Here is a 20,700-nt window from a genome sequence, read left to right as displayed (position 1 = left end):
TTGAAATATGTATGAAATTTCACCGATGCAAATGGCTCGAGAGGATCTTGGTATCCGGCTCGGAGTACCAATGTTTGTGTAGGGGTTGAATTTCCTTGGTAGGCAGCTAAATGAATTTTCTTAAAAGTTTCTTCCTTCGCCAAGGAAATTGGGTAATGCAGCAATCCTCTATGTTGTGTTTTATTCACTTGTAAGTTTTTCACTAAAACCTAAGCTTAATTAAGAGAAGGGCACCAAGCTCCGCTTGGAGGCGAGGTGGGGAGTTCTTTTGTGGGGAGAGCGATGGGCATCATAGTAGAGCTGGGAAATCCATCGATGGCTCCATCGATAGTATCGATGGAAATTAAAAAGTGCGATAGATCGATGGAAATTTTTCGATGGCGATCTATCGAACTTGATTTGTGCGTGGTCACGTGTTTGGTAAAGTGCAGTGCTGGTTGTGGTCGCCGGAGCAGGTGGATTTTTGGCAAGGATTTTCAGGAGCTGCGTTTTGATCTTGGCAATTTAAATGGAGAAGTTTTTACATACCACCAGTAAGTATTTTACCCTGATAGTCAGGGCCGTCGAGAATATATCAGGGCCCAGTGGTAGTAAGCTACGCCCCCCCCTCTCTCTCTCTCTCTCTCTCTCTCTCTCTCTCTCTCTACCACAAACCCTTTACTTCAATTCTGTTTGATATAATTTCGATCAAAAACCGGGCCCCGCTAAAAACTTCGGGCCCGGTGGGAATCCCACCTTTACCACCCCCCTCTCGTCGGGCCTGCTGATAGTTTATTATCCAGATTTTGATTCAAAGACTTCAGAAATAATATAAATGGTGTATATACAGTCAAGGAAAAAGTCAACATACACCGAATAAGAAAGTGACATTTTGCGATGTGTTTCGTCCTTTTCTGCCTACAAGTTTTGTTATTTTACTTGACTGTATACTTTTTTGTTCACATATGTACATACAGTTGTGTTCAAAAATATAGTAACGCATCACCTTAAAAAAATTTAATTAAATTAAACTGTTTTTTTTTACTCCTTTGTTGCCACTACTATAATTTTGAACAGGCACTTCTTGGTGTATTTCGGAAAAGTCATTAAAAAATTATAAAAACCAATGGAAAACTACCGGAATCTAGTCATATTCTCATCTTTATATCCTATTCTTTGAAAAATAAAAAAAGAAAATTTTATTTTTAATGTTAAACATGTCGAAAAATTAATTTAAATTTTTTAAGGCGATGCGCTATATTTTTGAACACAACTGTATGTATGTATAACGATTATACATAAATAAAAAAATTGTTTCGCTGGCATCAAAATTAAGAATCCCTTACAATATTAAGTTAGAAACTTGAAAACATGTACTTACTTATTAATATTAACATTAGAAAACCATCGGGATGACCAAATGCCCTCAGCAATGGTGCCGCCTGAGGAATCTGATAAAAACGAGCCGGTGCGAAAGCGGAAGAAGTTATCATCATCGGTGTGGTGCCACTTCGATAAATTACCAAGTCAACAGCAAGCAAAACGTCGGCATTGTAGCAAAGAGCTACGAACCAGTGGCAATACTTCCAATTTAATGGAGCACCTTAAACGTGCCCACCCTCTAGTGCATGAAGAGAAGAAGGAAAACGTTTCTCCAATTGGATTAGATAAATATTTTGAAAAGACAAATGTTTATAGTTCAACATCGGAGAAAAAAAAGAGAATTGACGAAGCCATTGCGCAAATGGTTGCAACGGACATGCAACCGTTTAGCGTTGTCGAGAACGCAGGGTTTATAAATTTGATGCAAGTGGTAGACCCCAAATACGCCATGCCTTGCCGGAAAACCTTACGGGACGCACATGTACAGAACATGTACGATGGAATGGTATCGCAACTAAAAGGTATGCTGACTGCAATTAGTTCATGTTCGGTGACGACAGATGCGTGGACGTCTCGTGGCAATATAAGCTACCTCACTGTAACTTGCCATTTTATTATAAACTTCGAGCTCAAGTCAGTAGTGTTGGCTACGAAGCCACTCACTGATCAGACAAACCATTCAAGCGCAAATATCGCAACTACATTTCGCGAAATATGCGATGAATGGAATATTTTTGATAAAGTTCACACTATTGTGACCGACAACGCGGCGTCCATGATAAAGACTTGCGAACTACTAAAAAAAAAGCACTTAACTTGCTTCGCTCACACTCTTAACTTAGTTGTGCAAGATGCGTTAGCCCTAGAAAATGTGCAAGGTAATATTAAAATCCACTAAACGAATTGTTTCGTTTTTTAAAAGCAGCGCTACAGCCTATGCTAAGTTTAAAATTGCACAAGGGACAGAAAAACCGCACTCCCTGCTGCAAGAGGTCTCAACGCGGTGGAACAGTGCTTATTACATGCTGCAAAGGGTATTGCTGACTCGGGATCCTCTGATAGCCACTCTTTTGAAATGTCACAATGCGCCGATTCCGCTCACAGAGAATAACTTTCGCATAATCCAGGATTTGTGCCTGCTTTTAGAGCCATTCGACAAAGCAACAAAACATGTATCGGCTGCCAAGTCCGTTTCCATTTCCCTGATTATTCCAGCAACTTTTGCTCTCACTCAAAGCTTGGAAGAGCTTACTGAAAAAATGTTAACGGATGTGGGCAGCCAAACATGCGAATTTTTGATAAACAGTGTGAAAAAGAGGATTTTTGTGTATGAAGGAAGATCTGGACCACGCCTAGGAACACTTCTGGATCCACGGTTAAAAAAAGATGGTTTTCAGAACCCATCTAATGCCCAACAGGCAGCGTTGGCCTTGGAGTCTGAGGTTTACGAATTATTGAAGGATATTGCAGATCCTATCATAACAGAATCGCCAAAAAATGCTAAGACTTCATTTTTATTCAAATGTGTCGGAAAAAAATCGACGAAAAACACAAATCTTCACGGGCGGATGCAATCATAACTATTCGGCAATACTTGGAGCAAAGCAATTCACCAGAAGACGTGGATCCTTTACAATACTGGCAGGTAATCTATATAACTTTCTGTTTTACCCCATTATTCTTACATTTTTACCTGTTCCAGATAAACAAGGAATCATTTTCAGAGCTCAGCCAATGTGCAGTTAAACATTTATGCATACCAGCAAGCTCAGCGGAATCTGAAAGAACTTTTAGTAAGGCAGGAGCAATTGTATCGGACCGAAGAGCGTGCTTAAAGCCAAAGCAGGTGAACACATTGGTTTTTTTGAATAAAAACCAATGGCTCCTTAACCACTAAGTCGAATGTCGTTGTCTTTTCTCATATTAATTTCGAAAGTAATTTAACGTATTATTAAGTGTTTTTGCTTGTTAGCACAATAACTATCTGTAGAAGACTTATATAGTTTTAAGTTATCCAGTTGAGACTGAAAATCTTAATGAATTTTGTTATTGTTTTAAGTTGAAGCTTTTGTTTCACAATAAGTATGTGTAAAAGACTTATATAGTTTTAAGTTATCCAGTTGAGACTGAAAATCTTATTGAATTTTGTTATTGTTTGCAGTTGAAGCTTTTGTTTCACAATAAGTATGTGTAAAAGACTTTTATAGTTTTAAGTTATCCAGTTGAGACTGAAAATCTTAATGAATTTTGTTATTGTTTGAAGTTGAAGCTTTTGTTTGAAGTTGAAGTTGAATTTTTTTTTTCAAATGTTAATTAAATAAATTTAAAAACCTAAATAACAATTTTGTATTTTATTTGAATAATAATCCGATGGAACCATCGATAATATCGATGGTTTTATCCATCGATGGAAAAAGACCAAACCATCGATACTATCGATTTTTTTTTCCATCGCTTAAAAAACCATCGAGGGGGAGACTATCGATGGATTCCCAGCTCTACATCATAGGGGAGCGATGGGCATCATCGGGAGAGCGGCGCAAGGTGAAAGCTCCCGCCTCCCTTAACCCTTGTGTTGCCCGTTTGGGCATAGACAAATCTAAACAACAACATACTCCCAACCGTTGAACACCTGTTCAACGTTATCCAACGTTGACTGCAAAATTGCTGGGGGCTGGGTTTGCTGCAGAAGGGGTCGGTATAGTATTGACGATCCTTACGATTGTCTGCTCTGGACCTTGGGGGTTGAGAGCAATTCCTGATTCCGTATATCATCACGAGAACCAATATATTAACGTCACAGGTCACTGCGAGTTCAATTGGTCTGGTGGTCTCAAAAATCCACTGATTTTTGTTATACATGTCGTACCACACGAATGACCTGTTTGTGTGTTGTATCTGACAAGTTGATGATTTCGTGTTTTTGAATAGCTGGAACTCACAGTTACTATTAACCGTAAACGTCGTTTGTTTAGCAAAACAAATATATTGCTCGTTGTTGAGCTGATGGCATTGTTCCAGATCTGTTCTTGAGAACCCAATGTATTGATTTTGTTCTTTGTTGACAGCAATAATGGGAATTTTAAAGTTCATGATTATAATCCCATGAGTTCCAATTGCTGGAATGGGTATCAGGTTATACAGTTGCACTGCCTGCGTTGCAACAAATGGAAACGTGACTTTAAATATCACATGATTGTTTGCGATTATGCCTTGTGCCTTCATTAAGCTATCTAATTGCAAGACCTCGTTTTCTGGAACTGGCAAATCAAAACCAAACGGAAGATGTCTCTGAAGTTGGTTTAGATGTTCCCGAAGCTGGCCTGGTGATAGTAGTAACGGGCTTATTTTGCTATGATGGGCATCTGTGAATACTCGGGAAATTTCGGTTTGAATTCGTTGCAAATTCCCTGCAGTCACTGTCATCTGGGTAGTTAGCGTGATATACCATTGCAATGCTTTTGCCGCATTGTCCTGGACCTTGGTTATGTCGTTCATTTGTTGTTTCATTAGTTTCATCTGATTTTCAATTGTGGCTTGAAGATATTTATCGTTGAGTCAATGACAGATGTCTAGTTTTGCAGCAAATTCAATAAGTAGTCTTCATTTGATTCAACCTTTCGTATCGTGCCTGACATCTCTGTTGCATACTTGAAATTCAGCACACCAAATAAACCGTTCGCAATGTTCCCAATTATATCTAATGGTGATCGTCGTTGGCGTTCTATGTGAAGGAGATCGTTTCCTGTCCTTAGCTATGAGTTGACATACTCGAAATGTCTCTGCATTGCGCTGCAAGCCCCTGGAACCTTCATTAACACGCATATTTCTCCAACCTTTACTACTCCGTTTAAAAATGTTTTCAGGTCGGTCCAATATGGTTCGAGATCGTAATATGCCACAATAGTCCAGTCAGACATTGCCATCCTTCCTGTGTCAATACTTTCATAGTATATGCCTGGTTTGGGGTTGAATCGAGTTATGTTAGTCCTTTGAGCAAATGCTATAGGAAGTAACACCATCATTAGGCAGATCGTCATGCCAATGGTGGCAGACCGAAAGACAACCGTCTTTTTGTCTCTGCTTCTGCAGTGTCCTCTATACCAGGGTTTTCTTGGGAGATCGATTCTGTGTCATTTGTCTCGATTTTGCGTTTTATCGCCGTCTCTCTAAGCAAGGGAGCAAATTTATGGATATCCCGCTTGTAGGTGCCTCTGGCTGTTTTAACGTCCACCACACGGACGTATCCATCCAGGCCTGGATATAATTTAACAATTCGTCCAATCGGCCACTGCAAGATTGGTACATTATCCTCCTTTAGAATTACCATCATGCCTTTTTTGACGTTGTTATATGGTTTCTTCCATTTGGATGTACCCTGCAATTCCTGTAGGTACTCCTGAGACCACTGTGTCCAGAATGTATGCTTAATTCGTTGCACTAATTCCCATTGTTCTGGAATCGATCGTTGTGTTACTGGCTCTGCATCTGGTTGGGCTACTAATAGTTCTCCGATTAATAGATGGCCTGCGGTTAAAGCTGTGAAGTCGTTGGGATCGTCTGAGTTTGGCGTTAATGGACGAGAGTTCAGCATTGCTTCATCATTGACAATGATGGTAGACAGTTGTTCAAACATTAAGCTGTCAATACGTCTTTCAACAGTAAATGCTTAGCGGACTTTACCGCAGCTTCCCATAATCCTCCGAAATGTGGAGACCATGGTGGTATGAATTTAAATTGCACTCCTTTTTGGTTGTATTGTATCGGTCAGTTCCTTTAGTTAATTGTTTGCTCCAACAAAGTTTGTTGCGTTATCGTAGTATAATGCCTGGCACCTTCCTCTGCGCCCAATGCAGCGCTGAAGCGCACCCACAAATGAGAAGGTGGACAGGCCTCCGACCAACTCCAAGTGTACTCCCTTGGTTGCAAAGCATACAAATACTGCAATGGAAGCTCTGTCGGGACGTTTTCCTCGAACTTTATGATAGATCCAGAATGATCCACAATACTCCACTCCGGTGTTGAGAAAAGGTCTATTTTAAAATACCCGGTGCTCAGGTAAGTCACCCATGACTTGTTTAAAGAACTGAGGCCGGTACTTCGTGCATGCTACGCAGCCCTGGACTACACTTCGAATCATAGGTTTTATCTTAATGATGTGGTACCGTTGCCGAGCTATCCCGCGTAGTGCCTCATGTCCACAATGAAGATTCTCTACATGAAGTTTCTGCAGTATCATTTTTACCACCGGATCATTATACGGTAAGAGATATGGATTCCTTGTTTCCGTTCATACTGGTGCTTGTTGTAGCCGAGTTGAGCCAGCGGTTGATCACGTCGTTTCTTTAAGTGTGTTAATTCATATGCAAATCCTGTATCTTGCATTTGCTTGATGATTATTCTTCGTGCTTGGTACAATTCTTCCAACTCTAACTGAGTTTTATGTTTTCTATTCTGCTTGTGACAAAAGCGTCGCACATACGCCACTATTCGCTGTAGACGGTAAAATGAATTTCTGTGATTTACCGTACATTCACTCGTGTTGTTTGCAGTGGCAGCCACCATGCTGAATACCTTGGTTTTCTTCTGAGCGGTATCCATCGTGTGCTCTGTAGGCTCAAATATTGCCACGTTGTGGTCCACCCATAGGGTTAGACAACCCTAATGTATGTGTGCTAAGCTGGGCTGCTGATATGCCTCGAGACAGAACATCAGCTGCGTTGAGTGCTGATGACACATGACGCCATTGCAGTGAACACATATTTGTGTGTCCTGAACCGCAGAAGAATTGAGAAGAGGTGACTTTGTACAACTGGTCAAGGATATAAAGGATAATTTGCATGATGCATCAAACACCACTCTTAGCTTGGTGGTGGTACTTTCTGATTTTAGTACATAGTGCGGTATAAAGTAATGGTTCTTGGGAATTTGTTCTACCATTACCTGCTTCATATGTCCAAGCTGTTCATATTTTGACAGAAATTTTACATTCATGAATCTTCTTATGGCTACTTCCCGAGATTCTCCAAGAGATGAAGCCTCTTCAGCAAATGGAAGCTTTACAATTAGTCGATTGTCCGCCGCCGTGTGTAGGTTATCGAGGAAGAATTTTTCACAATACTCTTCCTCCGGACTCCTGTATTTTTTTATTGGCTCTAGTGTGTCTAGCTGCCAGAATCTTTCTAGAGATTCCTCCGGATTTGTTATGCCTACCATACATGTGATTGCGACAGACGTTGCCATATTAGTTCTGCCAGCAACAATCCATCCAAACTCTGAATTTTGTAATGTTGGACGGTTTCGATTGCCCCTTCGTCTTTCTGGTAGCAGTATAGCATAGTGATCATCATATCAATTTTTCCTGGTTTATCAAATGTTGGGTCCGCTAATTGAATGTTTTCTGGATATGTGACTTTCTGCGTTAATTGTTCTGTGGGTCGGTCACCTATTATGTGTGGTATCTTGACCTTATAACCAAGCTTTCTCACGAGTTGCTTATCTGTGGTTGGCCACCCACTCCATTTATGTGCACATGAGTCTCGTTAATTTTTAACGATAACTTTTTTAGCAGTCTTTCTTTCTTTACTTATGAGCCGCTATCCAGGAGTGCTAGAAATTCTCCTCTCCTTTCATTGATCCCTTTTACCACTACCTTGGCCGTTGCCAACAGGCTGTATTTTCTGTCAATTTTATACGCAGAAGCTGCAGAAGCGGAGGTAGCAACTTGGTTGCCTGTTTCTAAGCGCAACATTGTGTTATGTTTTTTATCGCATTTAAAGCAATTTTTTGCCATATGGTTTTTTGCAATGATTGTATCGATTGCAATACAGGCGGTGGTTGTATCACTACATTGTCTGCTGGTGCCACACAGAATTTCAGCATTGTATTTTCTGCGGCCACAAACGTATTTATATTACATCCGGCTTCGGCTGGATTTTCAGCTAGCCGATGAATCTCATAATGGATTTCTTCAATTTGCGTCCATAGTTTGTCGACTACCGATTTATAATTCATCTTTTCTTCAGGCACTATTTGTCTTAATGTCCTGGACAATGAATCCAGCAGCGCAGTTTGCTTGCGAATCAGTGGTTTGATCATGACTCGCTCTTCCTCTCGTTGGCGAGCTTGCCTCTCTAGTTGTATCTTTGCCAAATGGTCCTTCCAATCTTTCAATGGTATTAGTTACAACCGCCTTCATTTTGTTGAAATAGTCCGTTACAAAGTAGTCATCTTCTGTTGGCACGTTATTTAATTAGTCCATTAGCTCCTGATGACTTTTCTCGAAGTTCTCCCACATGTATTGTAGGAGGTCAAGTTTCTCCTCGAAAGAAGATGGCTTCGTTTTCCTGGCGATGGAATCCTTTTTGCTATTCCGAATGAAGGCCTGAACAGCATTGGCAACAGCATTTGTATGTGCAATACTTTAGTTTTTGACTAACATTTTTAGATTTTACGCTACGTATATTTAGATCATTTTGAATGTTGTCATTCGTATGTACCACGGAGCCCCCGTGATTGATCTTAAAATCTGCTACATTGCTGGTACTTGCATTACCGAATAGTACGGCAACGTAAGTCCAGATGGGTTTCAGTACGCAGTTATATAGAAGGACTTTATACTCCAGACGTAGAGGGGAGCCAGCATTAATAATGCAATGTAGGCTACTCGCTTTCAGTTAAAGCTGTGATTTTTTTCTTCGATGTGCCTGCGCCAAGTTAGCCTTCTGTCTAGGTGGATGCCAAGGTAAGTGACATCATCGGCTTGAGAAAATGATACGTTGTGACAGTTTCTTCTGTTAAGCGTAAATGTAACATGTTTGCTTTTCTGCTCGTTGACACGGCTACGCCAGGTTGCTAGCCATTCCTCTGCAGTACACTGCCTTGCGGTAAGTTAACAAACAATCCAGCTAACTGCCCCCTCACTAAATCTTAAAACAATCTGTGCAGCTGTATCGTCGATGTGACGAATTCCATGTAAACTTTAACAGCGTCTGACCACAGCCCATAGCATGACCACACGCCTTATATATTTACTTCATATGTATGTATTTAGCTTTAGATTCATTTAGTTCTCTTTTATTTCCTTCAACATATTCAGTTTTGTATAACCATCTAAACAATAAAGACACATAACTCCGGCACTTGGCCTTAACACGAATTATAATCTCTCATATATTGCTGATGCACAAGGACAGTGATTCATATACCTAATCGTATCTCATCCTAATCAACCTTAATCATCTCATAAGGTTGGATCCTATCAACGGTAACCCTCAACAGGAACCAATGGACGGACCCAACATCCTAATTGGTACACCAGCTCTTATTCTAGTATTCTATTAGTTCTAGTGCTGTTCGTAAGAAATAAGTTTAGTCGGATCTGCAGGACCTTTTAAAAAAGCTTCGAAAGACATGGCAGCAAACTAATTGGCCTATATGATGATGGCTGGGTTTTGTTCTTTCCCACTTTAGGAATCATAATAATATTGGACAATTTCCACGCTCTTGGGAAGAAGCCTCTTCTTTTTATAGCGTTGAACAGTTTTCAGATATATTGTATGGCGAAGATGGGGAATTCTAGGTTTGGTGATAAAACCCCCATTCCATAGAGACTATAAAAATCTGTCTCATCATAGGTCTGAGTTTCGGCAGAATCTAACCTATAACTCAGTCGTACTCTGTTGACTCTGGACTCTGGTGACAACTATCCGACGTCAACTTTTTCTCTTCACCACACGTCGCGTGTGATGCCACCTCGATCGCTGATTAGTGTGACCCTCTTTATTTATGTATATTCGTAAACGAGAACTCAAACCTTTTTGAGCCGTAGATTTTCCATTGTTGAAAGCAAAAAAGGCATTGAATAGTTATTTCTAATATCTAAGTTATAGTGTGTTAACTTAAAATGGGCAAGTGGTTAATAAAGCGGCCGAGAATTTCCGATTCCATTAATGAAACAAGTGTGGAAAATGAGAGCCAAAAAACTTCCACAAGTTGCATGACAGATGTATACAAAAATGAATGTATTACATCAACACGTGACTCCCACAATGAGAGTAAGATTCTTTTCTCATATGTAAAACTATTACAGTACATATATTATTGTCGACGCCGACAAAATTAACAGAACATCTCGGCAGAAGAATATTATCGCCAATCAATATTCATACCATTCCTCGATCACTTCATATCTTCCTTATCTGACAGATTCGTCAAACACAAAAAGACATTGTCAATTATTGAAAATATACTCCCTGAAAAATTGGTTAAAAAACAAGTTGAAAATGGAATTGTTTCTGAAACTGTCAAAGTAATAATGGATCAATGGCCAACAGCTACTGAGGCAGCTGTTTCCATAGTAATAAATGAAGTCCTATTGTGGAGACAACGTTGTATTGGTGCAGAAACTCATCCGAAGACATTTATCGACGCATTAAAACTTTGCAACTTTGAGGTGTTTAAAAAATTGGATAAGAAATTCAACTGGAGAAGATAGGCTGAACGGACTTGCTCTAATGAGTACCAACAGAGATATTGATATTACGGTGGAAGAAGTTATCGACAGATTCGCTCAAAAACAGAGGAAAATCGATTTGTGATTTTGTACATTTATGTTTTCCAACAGTTTTTTATGCTCCAGAATTAACAATAAATTGATCAATACTTATTCAATACAATATGATTTCAACTGTTTTTTCCACAAACAATTATTTACATGTAAATATTGTTTAGTTTCTTATTAAAAATGTTTTATCCATAATTAAACTTAGTATAAACCACAATGGAAAATTGTACGTCAAATTTTATCTTGAGATGGTCATATATACACTCTATAAATATAAATTTTTATATTCTATACGGCATTTCAATATAACACCCTATATATTACACATTATCTAAGTTATATCTCATATTTAAATTTTCGTCAATATCTTTGATCCTAAAACATGTTGACACCCCCACCCCCCCCTGGGGGCTACGGCACTGTGTCCAGGTGATCGGCTTTAAGTGGGTTTTAAAAACTGCAAAGAGCTCCGAGTACTCACTATCCGTTAAAGGGTTCGAAGGGAGTGTGTGTGGCAATACAGATGCCCTTTGTCACTGCGGGCCCATCCACCGATTGCGTGAGTATGCCATTCTTTTCTTAGACGTCGTTTTCCGTTACTAGTTGTAACGGATCGTAGGCCTGCCAACAGTTTTAGTGTAAGAAGAGGCAGTTGGAGTTGACACTCTTGCTGCAGCTCCCAGCATTCACTCAAGTGCAGAGACGCATATGTTAATGACCTCTGCAGCATCCAGTTTCGGCGAACTGTCAATGTGGGCACTCATGTACGTTTTAGATTTAAGCCAGTTTGTTTCGTTGTTTGTAAGTCTATATGGGAGATCAAGTACTTGAGGTCTGCATTATACAACTGCTTGCATTTTGGATTTACCAGGCGAGATCCCCAGTGCGTATGTTTGGCGTTATAGTCCCCTGCTGCAATGAGCCGATTTCCAAGTGGGATAAAGATATCGGTAAATTCCTTTTCAGAGATGAAGAAGCGTGGTGGGCAGTACAGGGCAGCCAATGTAGTGTTGCCGCAGATGGTTTGGAGAGTTATAGCAGTGGCTTATGGGTGCTGTGTTTCAAATCTGTTGAGGAACGAGTGTTTTATACGGTTTTTGATTAGGATACCGGATATACGGAAAAGGTAGAAAATAGAGGCATAATATCAGTAAATTGAAAGTGGATAATTTCACAGATAACAATGTTGCAATTGAAGAATTGGGCCAGCAAATGTTTAATATCAACGTAGTAAATAGGTAATAAAATCAATGAAAATGTAATTTTGAAATTCGAAAAACTTTTTGAGAAGGATGTAGCACCGCAAAGACCATTGAAATCCAAGTGGAAACGATCTTACAGCAAAACTTAGCGAAAAGATACATAAGACCAAGTGAGTTTGAACTTGTGTACCTAAGAGTCTCCTGTCTGGAGAAATCAGAATGTGTGTCGACTATCGTTGATTAAACAAAATAACATGCAAAGACAATTACCCGAACCTCTTAATAGATGATTTGTTAGAACGATTAGTAAATAAAACGATTATTTACAAATTGGATCTCCTAGATGCATTTAACCATGTAGTAATGGATGAAGAATCAATCAAACTTACAAGATTTACAGCGCCATCAGGCTGACATCAGGCCCGGTCCTGTTATGAATGACCCTAAGTAAAGTTAATGTTACAACTTCTACCCACTACGACTTAAGGGCATATGCGTATTACATATATAAACTTAAATTAAACTAAAGAAATAGGAAATATTAAATGTTATAAGATAATAGGTTACATATAAAAAGAAAACAAAATAGTTTAAAATAAAGATGATTACAACTAATTACAAGCGGGGAAGGACAAGAGCGCAGTTTTTATACCCGGAAGCGATGTTTCGGAACCGATAACGTGCAAAAGTCTGTTGTAGTCACTACATGGTATACGAAAAGGTTCATGCAGAGAAAAGTTAGTAGTGCAAGTGGGAAGTATAAGCTTGTGAAATTGCGGGTCCTTCTAGATGGAACAGAAATGTTAATTTGGCTCAACAGCTCGGAGGAGTCAATCTCACCATTCAAAAGTTTGTAAAGAAAAGTTTCACCAAGCATAGTTCTACGATTAGTTAAAGAAGAAAGGTTAATTAACTGAAGTCGACTAGAATAAGATGGAAGTTGTACAGTTGTATCCCAGCGCAAATCACGAAAGGCAAAGAGTAAAAACTGTTTTTTGTACAGGTTCTAATATGTTTTGATAAAACTCATATTGACGAGACCAAACACAAGATCCATACTCCAATATGGGGCGGACTAAAGAAGTAAAAAGTATTTTGGTAGTATATGGATTCTTGAACTCCTTCGACCATCGCTTTATAAAGCCAAGAACGCTTTTAGCCCTTTCTTAAAACCTTGGATTACAAAAGATGTAAACTGTAAAAGGTTAGATGTGGTAGACCTATTCTTGATAAACACATGCTGGTATTGCGAAAAAATAGATTTACATAAATGCTGTATTTGAGACGTCATAATTTTCTCAAACAGTTAAGGTATCGCTGACAATTTAAAAAATTCTTCTGTTATTAGTGACATCGGATTTATTGCCACATTTTGAAGAGGTGAAATAAACGAATCCTTCCATATAGTTCGAAACTCGGAAAGTGTAACGGACAACTCAAAAATTTTAAGTAAAGGCGAGCACAACGACTCCGCACAGAACCTCAGGACACAAGCGGGAATACCGCCTGGGACCGGTGAGTATAGCATCAATCTTGAGTATATATATTAATCGTCATTAGTTCCTTAGCTACCGAACTTTCCGTTATAATAGGATTATGAATGCAGTGGGATTTCGTTATAGGATATGGATATGGATATATCTATACTAGAGTTGTACTTAGTGGATATGTACGTAGTCAAAGTAAAGAAGTTAGCAAGTAAATTAGAAACAGATTGATCAGAAGAAGCCGAAACATTATTAAAAACTGCAAAAGATGGAAGGGAGATAGAATTTCGCTTTGAGTTAACGAAACTATAGAGCTCTTTAGGATTTTTGAAGAATTGAAACTTGCAGCGTTGTAATTAATTATTATAGCATTCATGAGAAACAATAAAATTCGATTTAGCAACCAAGTAACGAGAAAGATCCGATGATAGACCCGTGACTTTATACTTTTTTTAATACCTAGACTTAAGATTCTTTAGTTTTGACAGCTCCCTCGTAAACCATGGTGATTTTTGCGTCACCACAGGAGACACTAGGGGTACACAGTCATTAAAGATTGATTCAACAGTGAGATAAAATAAAGAAATTGCGAAATTCATATCCGTACAAGTGTATAAATTAGTCCAATCGGTATTAAGAAAGGCATTGTTTAGTGCGACAAAGTCAGTCTTCCGAAAACATCGGGTGCGTACCATAGGATCACACTCGGAGATGGGCTCGCGGCTGGAAAACTCAATAGATAACTCTAAAGTTGGATGATAACTATCCTCTGGTAACACCATTGGACTAGTTCTAGATACTTCACAAAAGCTAGGATCAGAAGTAAAAATCAGATCCAGAAATCTGCCAGACGTATTAGAAATCGAATTCAGCTGGGCCAACGAAAGCTCAAGCAGACCATCAATAAAATCATGACACCCAGAGGGCAGCAAGGACAATTAATAAGTCTCTGTCAGAAAGTAGTTCAAGTATAAATTTAAGGAATAGATAAGGAAGGAGTGGGAATAGATGAGGAAGAAAGAGGAATAGATGGTGAAGGAATCCTTGTTTGGCCCCGTGTCTTCCTTTTTCTGGATGTAAATTCCTTCACAATTAAGCTTTTCGGCCAGAAGCTAGAACTGCATTTTAAAAGATGAAATTTCTCTAGAATATGAAAATTTGAACTTTTCTATTGATATATTGGAGACATTCAGTTTAGCCCGAATGTGGGCCATGACATCATCCGATGTAGCATCAGGGAGAAGTCTCGAAACAAAAATGTGTTTTTTAGGTGGCACTCCCACCAATGGTTTCGGCATTGCAGGTATTGTATCAGCTACCGCATTTATTGTAGCATCAGTTGCAACAAGTGGCACTCCGGCACTACTATCACTAGAATCCCTATCGGCAAAATCCATCGGTGTAGATTCTTGCCCAGACAAAACGGACACTACAGACATCGTCTGCGGAATTAGAGTTGGCATTGGTTGAGAGGGGGTCGGAACCGATATAGATATGGAGACCGGAAAACACAAGGACAAATCAGAAGTCTGTTCTCCTGCCTTCTTACGCTTTCGAGACTCAGTCAGTAGCGTTAGACTACTAAACTGTGACTCGTCAGCTTTAAACTCTTGCGAGAGTTTAAGAAAACTGGCGGACAGACTCATCAGGTTATCCTTTGTTTGCCGCATGAAAAGTTCCATTTCATCTTCCACGATATGGCATGACTCACATCCCCGTTTGAGACCCTTTTTTAGATCTAAAAGATCCTTTACCCTGCATGTAAAGCCGGCGCACTTAACATGTACTGTAGTTTTACACAACCAACAGTAAATAAAACTATTCAGGGGTGAGGCGGGCTGCAAACAATTTTTAACCGAACAGACAGGCATTATGAGTTAATTGGATGAATTAGTAACCAAACAAATAAAAATGAGATATGTATTGGTATTAAAATATATAACTCACTCTGAGATCCACATCTGAGCCTAGTTGACCAGTTTTCTTGTTATTGAAAGATTGGTCGCCTGAGTTGTCTGGACGTTGAGGCGTACAATGCGAAGTACGTTCAAGTGGCCCATACGACACCAGGACATAGCCTGTTTCGCGCGAGCCCAAGCAGAGCGCTGTCCACCTCCCGCCCGACCGACCGTGGGGCGCAGCCGCATATCGGACGGCACGATCGCGTGGACAAATACAAATAAAACGGACAAACTATTAAAAATATGATTAACTACAGCTAATTACGAGCTAAATGTGCTAAAATAGAAGTTTTCACAAGGGAAAGAGAGGCTTCTGATCTAATTACGGGATACAGAAGATTGTAATCAGAACATAGGACTCGAAAAGGTTCATGCAAAGAATAGTTAGAGCTACAGTGTTTTAAGGAAAGAGGAATAAAATTTCTAGTAGGTCTACGGGGTACAGATAGGTTTAACTGGTTCAATAGCTCAGGAGAGTCTATTTCACCTATTAAAAGTTTATGAAAAATATAAAGATAGCACCAAGCATTACTCTACGATTAATTAAAGAAGGAAGATTGATTAAAAGAAGCCTACTGGAGTATGATGGCAAATTGACATTGCGATCCCAATTTAGACCGCGAAGAGCAAAAAGCAGAAATTGCTTTTGAACAGATTCAATTTTACTTTGGTGCATCTCATATTGAGGTGACCAAATGCAAGATCCGTACTCTAAGATAGGACGGATTAAAGAAGTATACAGAATTTTGGTTGTGTACGGATCGTCAAACTCTTTTGACCATCGTTTCACAAACCCAAGAACATTCATAGCTTTACTAACTGTAGCAGAAATATGAGGATTAAAAGTTAATTTATGGTCCATAAGAACACCTAAATCATTGATAATATCTAACCGCTCTAAGGCAGTGTCGTTAAGATAATAAGTTGCTAAGTATGGAGTGCATCTATAAAAAGACATAACTTTACATTTAGAGCCGTTAAGGTTTAATAGGTTTGTTTCACACCAACTCTGAAGATTATTAAGATCCGATTGAAGTAGGCTAGAAGATGATATGTCTTTAAAACTGACATCATCCGCGTACATAAGCACCCGAGAATGTGACACTACCAATGGAAGATCATTTATAAAAAGAGTGAATAGCAATGGACCCAAATGACTACCCTGAGGTACTCCAGAGGTCACTTGGATGGTCTTAGAAAATGAAGACTTAAAGAGGACCTTTTGTGTACGCTTAGAAAGATATTGAAGAATCCAATCTAGCAAAAGTCTGGGGATGCCAAGTGCGTTTAATTTATATAGAAGCAGAGTATGATTAACGGAGTCAAAGGCCTTGCTGAAGTCAGTATAAATGACGTCAGTTTGCACGGCAGTCTTGAACCCTTTGATTGAGTGAGATGTAAATTCTAATAGGTTAGTAGTTGTCGATCTACGTTTTTTAAACCCATGTTGGGATGACGAAATGATTGAACTACAGAAATGCTGCAATTGAGATGTTATTATTTTCTCAAATGCTTTGGGTATGGCAGACAATTTACAAATACCCCTATAATTGGAAGCTTCGGACTTTTCCCCCTTTTTATGAAGAGGAATAATATATGATTCCTTCCAGATAGGCGGGAAGGCGGAAGATGTGACGGACAGTGTAAACAACTTAAGTATTGGCTTACATAGGGCCTCCGCGCAAAACCTTAATACGCAGCCTGGTATTCCATCAGGGCCAGGTGCATATATTGGTTTGACGGAACTGAGCACGCTAAGAACCGAACTTTCATCAAACACAGGGTCTAAAATGCAATTAGACGATTGCAAGTGATGAGGATAAGGAGGATTTGCTTGATAAATCGAAGAGCAATAAGTTGTTTTGAAAAAATCAGCAAACATGTCGGCAATTGCCTGATCATTGTCAGCTTTATTGTTTTCGAAAGACAAGTAAGACGGGTGCACCGATGTCTTACGTTTAACATTTACAAATTTATAAAATTGCTTAGGATCGCGAGAAAACCTGAGTTTACATCGCTGAAGATAATCCTTATAGCACTGTGAATTCAGCACCATAAAATTTGATCGAGCAACTACATATAGGGAAAAATCCGATGCTTTACCGGATTTTTTAAATCTTTTATAACATCTCGATTTTACGTTCTTCAAGTTACATAACTCACGTGAGAACCAAGCAGGTCTATCAGACCATCCTAGAGTCACACGCGGGACACAAACATCAAAGAACGACTCAAGAGTTTTATAGAAGACAGAAATGGCCGAGTCCATATCCGTGCAAGTATACAGATATGTCCAATCATTAGTTAACAAAAGTTTTTTAAGTTTAGTAAAGTTTGTCTTTCGAAAACATCGGGTTGGAGGCATCGAGTTATTATGTCGAGACATAACACTAAAAGGAAGGTCAATGGTTATATCCAGAGTTGGATGAAAGTTGTCTTCGGGGATAACTAAGGGATCAGTCCTGGAAATATCGCAGTTGGAAGAATCCAACACAAATACCAGATCTAGTGATCTGTTACGACTATTCCGGACAGGATTTATTTGAGTTAGGGACAACTCAAGCAGACCATCTATGAAACAATGTGACAAGGAGGGCAACAGTAATAAAGAATCAAATGAGAGGGTCCAGGCAATCTCAGGTAAATTAAAATCTCCCAGAACAACGAGCAAGTCTTTGTCAGAGAGATATGAGGATATAAGTTGAATGGTTTCCAAATGGTGAGTGTATACTGCCAAGTCGGACTGTGGTGGAATATACGAACAAGTAATATAGGCAGAAAAAGAATTAAACGAAATTTTAACACAAACAAATTCAATCTCCTGATTGGAGGACTGGACAATTTGAGACGAGAACGCCGAGTCAACAGCGATCAAAACGCCACCACCATTACGGATAGTCCGATCATGTCTATATAATAAATATTTTGAGGGGAAAATTGAAGCATCAGCAATATCAGGCTTCAGCCAAGTCTCAGTAAAGGCAAGAATATGAAAGTCAAAGGCTATACTATCTACATAGAGTCTAGACAGTTTAGACTTTAGTCCCCGTACGTTCTGATAGGCCAGAGTTAGGGACGAAATTAGTTTTTTGACTCGCCAACAGGTGCAGACGAGCCGGAAGGAACGTTATTCACAGAGGCAGGTAGCAAACTAATCGGAGGCCGATTCTTCTTTTTTATTGTATACTCTTTTACAACAAGGTGTTCCGGCCAAAAATCTTTATGACATATTTGGCCAAAAAGATCTGGGGAGACACCTATTTTAAAGGACGAAATGTCCCGAGTATATGAGAAACGGAACTTTTCCACCGCAATGTTTGGTGCTTGAACTTTGCCCACAACAAGGGAACTTCTTCAGGAATACTAGGGATCAAGCGAAAAACTGAACAACAGAAGCGGCATACTAGGCAGCTGTCCAGACGCGGCAGCAGCTGAAGCAGCCAGCACTTTACTAGCTCCTCTTGTAACTACTTTATTGGCAATATTCCTGGAAACGGATGTTTGCCCGGACGGTTCGGAAACTACAACCGATATCGTGTTAGTAGGTGGGATACTGTCTCCAGGGGAAATGGGAAGAGACTCCACACCTGCCAAAGCCGGACTCCTAAACGACATCAGCTGCTGTACATTTGGTGACATAGGGTCAATGTCGAAAGCCAGAACTGGTAGAGACGAAAGTGCCGACGGACTGAGGGACGCGCCCTGAAACCTGGCCCTCTTGCGCGTCGGAGATTCAATCAAAAGTTTAGAACTTCTGAATTGAACCTCCATCGCCAAAAGCTCCTCTTGGAGCTTATGAACGCCAGCTGACAGGGTTTTAAACGCTTCCCCAGTCCGTTTCATAAAACTTCGCATCTCGAGCTCCAAACCACGACACGAATCACAGCCCCATTTAAGGCCGCCACCCTGTGCAATACTGTCCCGCACCTTGACTGTGTAACCAGCACATTTAAAGTGCATTACATTGTCACACAGCCAACAGTAAAGAAAGTCTTCACTGGTCTTGCTGGGATTATTGCAATTATATTTGCAACAGACAGACATTATTAAATAATTGATTTATACAAAAACAAATTATAAATCAATATGTAAATAAAAAGAAAACTGTATATGTATGTATGTAAAGAGAGACGTATACAAACCAAGGCAAAAGCTAACTGCAATATGCAAATTAGAAAGAGAAAACAAAAAGAGAGAATATTTGTACTTATCTGTATTAAAACACACAACAACAAAAACTTGTCACAAGCGCGAAGTTAACGGCCGCGAGCGCGATCAAAAGAGAAAACAAAAGAATAGAGAGCACCAACACCACACAAACAAAAACAAACTATGAACTGTAAATTGAGAGCGCGGGTGGGAGCAAAAGATAGAACGGAATCAAAAACTAAGCAGCGCAACAACAAAATTATATTTGCGTTTGTTAAAGTTTTGATTATAAATTTATATAAATGTTTGTAAATTTAACGCAAACTTCGCGATGAGTATAGCGATTTATTAAGAATTAGTAAGGCAATGAATTTAAATTGAATATTATAAATTAGCTTCACGAAAGAATGAAAAACAAAAATTAAGCGAGAGCGCAAAAAAAACACGACCGACTTCGATGAGTGACAATATGATATCATCTTGGACGAGAGTTCAGCATTGCTTCAACATTGACAATGATGGTAGACAGTTGTTCAAACGTTAAGCTGTCGATACGTTTTTCAACAGTAAATGCTTAGCGGACTTTACCGCAGCTTCCCATAATCCTCCGAAATGTGGAGACCATGGTGGTATGAATTTAAATTGCACTCCTTTTTGGTTGTATTGTATCGGTCAGTTCCTTTAGTTAATTGTTTGCTCCAACAAAGTTTGTTGCATTATCGTAGTATAATGCCTGGCACCTTCCTCTGCGCCCAATGAAGCCCTGAAGCGCACCCACAAATGAGGAGGTGGACAGGTCTCCGACCAACTTCAAGTGTACTGCCTTGGTTGCAAAGCATACAAATACTGCAATGTAAGCTTTGTCGGGACGTTTTTCTCGAACTTTATGATAGATCCAGAATGGTCCACAATAGTCTACTCTGTCGTTGAGAAAGGGTCTATTCTGAGATACCCGGTGCCATGACTAGTTTAAA

The 20,700-nt window shown here is 39.5% G+C and overlaps 2 protein-coding genes and 1 long non-coding RNA gene across 3 annotated transcripts; 1 reads left to right on the top strand and 2 right to left on the bottom strand.

Moving 5' to 3' along the window:
• The first annotated feature begins 415 nt into the window (after window positions 1–415).
• LOC137573476 (E3 SUMO-protein ligase ZBED1-like) lies at window positions 416–2,691 on the top strand. The gene is made up of 2 exons (XM_068285408.1): window positions 416–533; window positions 1,380–2,691. Exons 1-2 carry the CDS (start codon window positions 509–511, stop codon window positions 2,258–2,260), a joined length of 906 nt encoding a protein of 301 aa, XP_068141509.1. The 5' UTR covers window positions 416–508; the 3' UTR covers window positions 2,261–2,691.
• A 2,707-nt stretch (window positions 2,692–5,398) lies between these two features.
• Window positions 5,399–5,998, bottom strand: LOC137573472 (uncharacterized). The gene has a single exon (XM_068285404.1). The coding sequence runs from the start codon at window positions 5,996–5,998 to the stop codon at window positions 5,399–5,401; it is 600 nt and encodes a 199-aa protein (XP_068141505.1).
• Window positions 5,999–11,685: 5,687 nt separating this feature from the next.
• LOC137573466 (uncharacterized) lies at window positions 11,686–15,691 on the bottom strand. The gene is made up of 3 exons (XR_011031890.1): window positions 15,564–15,691; window positions 11,796–11,994; window positions 11,686–11,734 (listed from the first exon to the last, which is right to left on the bottom strand). It is a non-coding gene; the product is annotated as an uncharacterized lncRNA (long non-coding RNA).
• Between the last annotated feature and the right edge of the window lie 5,009 nt (window positions 15,692–20,700).

The sequence above is a fragment of the Drosophila tropicalis genome, unplaced genomic scaffold (assembly GCF_018151085.1).
Source record: "Drosophila tropicalis isolate 14030-0801.00 unplaced genomic scaffold, ASM1815108v1 contig_401, whole genome shotgun sequence".
Taxonomy (NCBI): domain Eukaryota; kingdom Metazoa; phylum Arthropoda; class Insecta; order Diptera; family Drosophilidae; genus Drosophila; species Drosophila tropicalis.
This window is presented reverse-complemented; position numbering and strand designations above follow the sequence as displayed.